At 40.2% G+C, this 8,171-nt stretch overlaps 1 protein-coding gene and 1 long non-coding RNA gene across 5 annotated transcripts in view; one reads left to right on the top strand and one right to left on the bottom strand.

Moving 5' to 3' along the window:
- The window catches only part of LOC139439796 (uncharacterized), a 62,347-nt gene extending 56,977 nt beyond the window's left edge, over positions 1-5,370 (bottom strand). Inside the window, exon 1 of the long non-coding RNA XR_011649901.1 lies at positions 5,061-5,370. This is a non-coding gene — a long non-coding RNA (uncharacterized lncRNA). The remainder of the gene's footprint in view (positions 1-5,060) is intronic.
- The window catches only part of LOC101412349 (membrane-spanning 4-domains subfamily A member 12-like), a 37,633-nt gene continuing 34,821 nt past the window's right edge, over positions 5,360-8,171 (top strand). For 3 of the 4 annotated variants that reach the window (XR_188960.5, XR_011649900.1, XM_071217995.1), the window contains exons 1-3: positions 5,360-5,507; positions 5,642-5,796; positions 6,952-7,047. Coding sequence is in view for 2 of the 4 variants with exons in the window: in XM_071217995.1 (XP_071074096.1) it covers positions 7,000-7,047 (48 nt within the window). In the remaining 2 variants the exon portion in view is untranslated. Of the gene's footprint in view, positions 5,513-5,641; positions 5,797-6,951; positions 7,048-8,171 lie in introns of all 4 variants that reach the window. The other variant, XM_071217996.1, reaches the window with a different exon arrangement.

The following is an 8,171-nucleotide window of genomic DNA, read 5'->3' as shown; positions in this document are numbered from 1 at the left end:
TTTCCACAATAAGGAGAATTTCCAAGGAGATCTGTGCTGAATTCAGATTCTCCCTCTAATATGGAATGTTACTTTCCAAAGCCTAATCACTAAGTGAGCAACACTAATCATGCCAATGAGTACCTGTAGTTCTCCTTTAAGGGTTCCTTGTTTGCATCTTCATTTGTCTTGCCCCATTGTCTTTCAAGATGCTTTATTAATTGTTATCTAATACTGTAAATTAAGATTTCTTTGTTCTAAAAAGCCCAGTGCTCAGTTCATTTATTTCAGTTCAACACACATCGAGTGTCTACTATGTGCAAATGAATATAATAAACCCTGGAGTATAAAGAACAATAAAGCACGTGGTCACAAGGAGTTCTTATTCTGGTGGAGAAGAGAGACAGGTAGCAAATCAAAACTATGCAGTGTGATACATGCATTTAAAGCACTATGAAGAACGAATACACTACAACATACCTGATAACACTGATGAATCTTGAGCCTTATGTTGAGTGAAGCAACCCAGGCATTGAAGGACAAATACTACATAAGCCCAATGATATGAAATAAGTAAACCAAGCTGCCTCAGAGAGCTAGAGACTGGATGATAGGCTGAAAGGAAATTGGGGGAAGGGGGTAGAGGAAGGATATAAGCTGACACCTACATGGGTGAAATCTATAAGCTGGAGGTAAGTATTTGTACAAAGAAGAGATAAAATGGAGGTATAAGGTTAACTTTGGGTGGGGCTTTGCGGGATTGAGGGGGGCTAGGGATGGGAGGATGGGTAATATTGCCCAAGAAATTGGGGGGAGAGTGGGGCAACATATGAACATAGGAAATTGTCAGGTATTTGGTTGAGAGTATAATGCTAAGAAAACTTTTTCAAAAATATAATAAGGTTACCTGTTTAAGATGCTTAAAGGGGATAATCTTATGCAGGACAGGCTCCTAGGGAATATGTGAATGTTCATTTTGCCATAGTGGGTTATATCATTGGATAGAGACCCATATAATGAGAGTGAAGGTATACCCACATTCTGGGGGGGACTGATGTTCTCAAATAGAGGGAATTGTATCTCTCAAGAGAAATGGTGGCTCCCAGTGCATTAGGACAGTTGAGCATGTCAAGCCCTCAACACTGTTGCCAGTATCTCTGAACATGGCCCTTCAAGCAATGAAGATTGACTGTCACTGTGGGCCCTAAGGGGAGGGGGAAAGAGGTATTGAATAGATGGAACCAACATAACTGTGAGGGCAATAGAAGTGTTTCACAAGAGTACGCAAGGATGGATATAAGACAGGTAAAATTACAGCAAAAATATATAGGGGCTGATAGGCTAAAATGTAAATCATAATGTAAAACATAGGATAACTAAAAATTTAGAAAATTGTATAGCCTAAAGTATAAACCACAATGTAAACACAAATGTTACCTTCTTTGAAATCTATTGTCTCAATATCTGTACATCAGTTTCAGTAAATATTGTATGAATATGTAAAAAGATTATTGCTGTGGAAGGGAAAAGGGTTTTATTTTGGATATGTGGGAGTACTGTATATTATATATAAGAATTACTGTGATATAAAACTTTTGTGAAGATAAGCTTAATAATTAAAAAAGAGGAAAAGATGGAAGTAGTTGCCTTGCCAATTTGCATACAGGGCAACACTTATTGCAGTGATGGAAGGCAAAATATAAAAAAAAAAGCTTTCCATTTTTAAATTTTTTGATAAACCCAATTTATTTTTACTTTAATTTTTCTAAATTAATATGTATTCTATATCTAACCTTTAAACTCATCACTATATTCCATTTTACTATTAATGGAATCTGGCAATATACTGGGCTTCACTTTTCAAGAAGTTTTGGATCACAGAGAGGTTCAACAATGGCAGGGGAGGAATACTAGTGTGGGATGATATTGACAGGGATACATGGTTGGCAGGGAATTCTACAGGGCATATATCCAGGGTACATAAAAATGTTTGGATATTTCCATAGTGGTTACAATTAAAAACAACAACTAAGGGAGTGCTGAGTTCCTAGCCAGGGGAGCTCTATCACAGTCCCAAAAGGAACAACAACAATCCCCCAAGTGCAACAGCAAAGACCAAAAAAGAAGGAAGGTCCAACAATGAGCCTTGATACTAATGGCTATGCTTGTGAGCCTGTGTACCTGAAATAAGAACAAGGCCTAGAACTGCAGTGTGCCTAAGAGTTACCTCCTGAGAGCCTCCGTGTTGCTCAAATGTGGCCAGTCTCGAAGCCAAACTCAGCATGTAAACGCTTTGCCTTCCCCCCAGTGTTGGGACATGACTCCTGGGGATGAGCCTCCCTGGCGCTGAGGGATTACTACCAAGTACCAGCTGATGATGTAACTAGAAAATGACCTTGAATAAAAGGGTCAATTCGGGCCAGCAGAATATCTCAATCTACATATAATACCAGGAGTTAAAAATGCTTCTTGACCTGAATCAAAGGGGGAAATGGAAAGGACAAATGAGTTTATATGGCTATGAGTCTCCAAAAAGAGCCAGGAGGTTATTAGAGGGGTTGCCCTTATGCAGATCTCAGCAGAGACCCAGAGACAGATAAAGCAGATACAACCCCGGGTATTGGTTCCTCTCAGGGCTACAGAGACCCACGGGTTCTATGGTCATGGCAGATGGAGTTCAGTGCCATGTCAGTTGGACCTACTTTGGAGGTTGTGTTTCTGTGTGATGGAGCTGGACTCAGATGTGATCTTTGTTCACAAGCCTCTCCTGTTACTTTTACCGGAACTGTAGTTGGTGCTAGGGTTTAATGTATACTCAGGGGACCTGAATCTCTGGATTGACCATGTGATAGCCAGGCCCTGAGCCTCAACAGACTTCAGCTCCTACACTCTGGTTTACTGGACTTTCCCCACTCATCTAACATGGAGGTGAAGAAGTTCAACCACCACACGAGGGAGCCAAGAGTGCCTACAACTGAAAGCAGGAGGATTGCATCCAACATCCATGTGGAATCTAAGCCCCCTCTTGATATAGATGTGGAGTGGGCACAACCATTCTAAGTTCCACATAATGGAGGAATAGAGTATGGATTAGAGTGGACTTACTGATATTCTATTCATGAACTATTGTGATTATTAATCAAAGAAAATGTGGCATTGGTGTGGAGAAAGTGACCACGGTGGCTACTAGGGGTAGGGAGTGGGAGGAAGAGATGAGATGTGGGGGCATTTTCGGAACTTGGAGTTGTCCTGGTGGTGCTGCAGGGACAGTTACCGGACATTGTATGTCCTCCCATGGCCCACTGGGTGGACTGTGGGAGAGTGTGGGCTATGATGTGGACCATTGACCATGAGGTGCAGCGGTGCTCAGAAATGTATTCACCAAATGCAATGAATGTCTCATGATGATGGAGGAGATTGTTGTTATGGAGGGAGGAATGGGGAGAGGGAGGTTGGGGGGTATATGGGGACCTCATATTTTTTAATGCGATATTAAAAAAATAAAGACAAAAAATAAACAAGTACAAATTACTGATACAATAGAAGACAAAATAAAAAGAAAGAGTACAGATTGTGTAAAGAAATGGGAGCTATATGGGGACTTTTAGGTATGAGTTTTAGGCTGGGAGAATATGAAATCAATCAATACTAATTTACCAAATCAGACCCCAAGACCGGGAATTTAATCTTAACATGAGTCAGAAGTTAGGAAACATTTGTCAGCAAAGATTATCGTAAATGGAAATTAAAAAAGAACTTCCCAGAAGGACAATTTTAAGAAGAATAAGCAAAGGACATGAATAACAATAATGCCTCAGTTTTATTAATCAAATTTTAAACAACTCAACCTATCTGGACCGATATTAAGCCCACATATTTTTAGAAAACAAACTGTTTTCAGCCATTAAAAATTAAGAGCAAACCTCTGAGTATTAAATGAAAAAAGGAAATAATATTAGCCAAGAACAAAAGATGATGGCATTCCCTCCTGCTTATCCAACTTTACCAGACTCATTCAGAAACGGAGTTTTCATCAAAATGTCTTATTGCAATGGCACTTTATCTTAACTGACCAGGGGGAAAAGCATGGCTTATATGAAAAATGGCGACTTCATGAAGTACTGTGTCTGTGGAGAGAAAGTGGTAACAAGGGCAGATCATGACGTCACCTGAGTGACATGCTAAGACACCGGCATTGCATCCCGCAAGCATGGAAGCATGATAGACATTTGCTTAGTTCAGTATAGCAGGTATGTGGAGGATGATCTTGAGTAGGTGGTTATGCTAAAAGAAGTTTGTCTGGGTTAGATCACTGCAGTGTTCCAGGAGCTGGATGATGCTTAAACTAGATTAGTGGGGACATGAAGACAAGGAGAAAAATCTTGAACTATATTTAGGAAGTTAACTGAAAAGGATATGGTTAGACTAGGGAGTAACTCCAGTGCTTTGGTTTGGTCAGTTAATTGGATGGTGAGGCTATTAACTGGAATAGGGGAAAAAAAGATAAAGAAAAAGCTTTAAAGCAAAATGATGAGTTCAGATGGCTTACATGTTTATTTGTGGTGCTTTTGGATAATTCATATGAAAACACTTAGTAGGAAGTTTTAAGTAAGAGTGTAGGATTCAGGTGAGAGTTCTAAGATGAAAATTAGGCTTTGGAGATGCTTTATTAGGTTGTAGTGCAAGCTCTATGTGCCAATGGGTCAGAGTGAATAATCCAAAAGTCCGTAAGAAACCAGATATAAAATTTTACTAAGTGGTGGCCAGATTAGGTATTTCAGAGAACCCAAGCCCCATCTAAGGGCTTCCAAATCAAAGTTAAGTCAAATCACAGAATTAGCCAAACAAAAACCCTTCAAGTTAGTAGAATAAATTGATGTTTATCTAAGGGTTTTTCAAGTAGAGCATACTTTCTCAATTGTACACACACACACACACACAAATCTAAGGAACAAGGAAGATAAATATTCTGTCGAACATACCTAATAAAAGTAAGGGCTACAGCCCAATCTTTTGACCAGCGCTCTTCCCTCCACACCTTGCGGGGATTAAAGGTAAACAGACGACTTGGTGATACTAACCTAATAGAAATGCGGCAAGGCAGGCATTTGCTTTATGGAGATGTCTGCTGAGGCTGCCACGGAAGCAGCCCGCGCCCTCCTCCCTCTGGATTTGCCCCGCTCCGCGGACAGAGTATGATGCAGACATAGCCAGGAAAGGGTGGCATCTGTGTGAGCGTCTCTCCGCACCTCTACCCTTCACTCCCGCCCGGAGCCCAGAGCCTCAGCACAGCTCCCAGGCTCTGCAGCTGTCCGCGTGGGTCTCTGCGCGCAGCGCCCCCAGCCGCCGAGCTCCCGCCACAGCCGCGACGTTAGAGCCGCGCGAGCTCCTCACGGCGCGGCTGAGGGAGCAACGCCCACCGGAAAGGTCCGGCAGGTGCTGATGCCGGGCCTCCGGGAGCAGCAAAGTCCGGAACTAAAGGCGCCACCTGCAGGACTGAGCCGCCCGTGTCCTGTGGTCAAGAGAGCGTAAGGTTCCGTGGCCATGTTAGGACCACACTGGGGGCGGGCGTTCCCAACGCCATTCCGTCTTAGTAGAGTTTCAGTTTTATACCAGACAAATACTTGCTCCTCAAAAGAACCCGATATGTTTTTTTCCTTAGGAAGAAACAGATGTGGAAAGATTAAATTATATGGCCAAGACCTAATTGTAACCGGTAAGGGCAAGATTTGAAAGCGGCTGACTCTTTCCACTACATGATTCTCCATTTTCTCAATTTCAAGCATCAGTGGGGCACTCAGGAGTAGTATTCAAAAGGTAAGAATGCATGGGTTATGTAAATTGAGGGAAACAAATGAATTTGAAGACATGGTCTTAGACTTCAGATATGGCTATAGATGAGAAGTTGTGAATAAAAAAATAATCATCACACATTGGAAATTCAGGAGAGTAGATCGTCAAAGCCATGGTGAGAAAGTTAGAAAAAAGATGAGGCAATTTAAATAAAGACTCTTCGGTTGCAATTAACAGAAATGATATCTTACTAGTTTTAGCAAACTTAGATATGTTTACTATGCATATATTTGTATGTTCACATAATGTACCCGCAAGACGGCAGGCAGGTTTCAGAAAAAAAATGGAATTGAATCTCTGCATTTCTCCAGGTGGCCTCTCTAATCTCCCTCTCAAAACTTACTTTCTTAATAACTCCCTCGGATAGGACAGAATATGACAATGATACTGCTCCTAAGCTGGTACCTCCTCATCATGAGACAATTCTAGATGATCTGGGAAATAGTGTATCATGGGCCCAGCTTGAGTTACTTGCACACCCTCAGCCCAGTGAAGCTAGGATCAAGGAATAATCCTTATATGTATTAGATAGGAAGCTATGGAGGACTGATAAGAGTTATGCAGAAATCCCAAAGGTTATCCACCTTCTAATGATAGTTATCCGTGAGTTGTTATTGAGCACTCTCCCAGCATTTGTATAGGTCTCTAGTTTGTGAAGCCATATTTCCAAATTGCAGGTATAATACTATTTTCCAGCCTCTCTGGCTGATTGTGTAGGCATGTGGCAAAAGCTCTGCCACTCAGGCACCCCTGAAACATACTTTAATTTGGAAGGAAACAACAGGAAGGAAGAGAACAAATCATGGAACAAAGAGTTCAGTTTTTTCTCACTCTGTAAATGTGGTTATATTGCTAATTCCTCTACAGAAAAGGGAATTGATGAGATCAGGGCAGCCAAAACATACTATTTCCTACAGTCTAAATTAAGCAAAGGGACAAAACCATTTGAAAAGTAACTATTGGATTTCATCAGAATAGTAATTTCAATGGTGTGATATAGAAACATCCCTCAGGAGATTGAAAAGTAGTGAAAACTTAGCATCTGTAGAATTAGATGTCCATCACATCTTTACATATCTCAACTGAAAAAATAATTACTGTCTTCACATTTTTCAACAGCAAAGAAAAACTTCTATCCTTTCATTTTTCTGTTGCATCTTTGTGAAAATGCCAGCAAGTCCAGTGTTGATAAGAGAGGAAACAAGAATGTTGGGGGTAAGAACTGAATGCTAATTGAATAAATAAATGACTATACTGTTGCAATTTCCAAATGTAAAAGGAAGATATTTCAACATTTCTATTATGAACTCTCCAAGTGGAAAAGAGTTGATGAAAATGCCCTGAAATTGTTATTTGGCATCTGCATGTTCAACTTGCAGCCTGAATATATAAGCTATAATTCAGGCTAAAATTAAATAAAGCAGATTATGAATCTATCATCATATTTAAATAACCCAATGCCATCACAACCTATTTGTTGTTCCAGAAATGGATAGAAAATCCTACTTTAGTATACATAAATTACTTTAAGTTAAGCTGATTACATGGTCCTAAATGAGGTGGTTAGTTTATGGACGTATATTCAGGGAGGCTGAACACTATACAGTTTTGTGGATGGTGGTCATGATAATGCTGTGCCCTTAACATCATATCCATACATGCTACACTTTTCACCACAGTCACTCCCCATCAAATCTCATAGGTTATATCCTTTTGCATTACTCATGCCTATTGTTGGATGATGAAACCAGATTTAGAGTCCAACTAGCAGGATTAAAGCTTGGTAAAGGAAAATTCCTAACATCTCAAGTCAACTGTTGCTTCCACTTATTTAAGGTCAACCTGATCCTCTGCCATAACCATATGAAAGACTTATATAAAGCAAAAGGAAAGGCAACACTTCTTCTTCTCATTCCCAATACTATGGTATTAAAGATATGACACAGCCCTCTTTCAATGTAAATGTCCTAAGAATTGCGTAGGAATATTTGAAGTGTGTCTAGAGTAAATAGATCTGTTACTGGACACAATACTGTTCTTCTGCCAAGATCCACCATTATTTAAAAGCACAAAGAGTTCAGCTCCCATTTCATCCAATAAAGCATTCTAACTTCTGGTTCTGGGAAGCTGGAGTAGATATATTTCTCCTTATTGCTATCACTGGTGCAGCTGAAAACGCTAGACAAATGTAAGAAGACTCTGAAAGGTACAGAGAAAGAGGCAGAAGACTTAGGGAATTTGCAAGACAAGGAATGAAACAGTGGTGAATTTCCTGGTTTTGTTTTTGTTTTTGTTTTTTACCTCATTTATTCCAAACAGTTTGCAACCCAGAAATATTA

This window comes from Dasypus novemcinctus, chromosome 10 (assembly GCF_030445035.2).
Source record: "Dasypus novemcinctus isolate mDasNov1 chromosome 10, mDasNov1.1.hap2, whole genome shotgun sequence".
In the NCBI taxonomy this organism is placed as follows: domain Eukaryota; kingdom Metazoa; phylum Chordata; class Mammalia; order Cingulata; family Dasypodidae; genus Dasypus; species Dasypus novemcinctus.
Note: the sequence above shows the minus strand (reverse complement) of the source record. Positions and strands in the feature narration are given on the sequence as shown.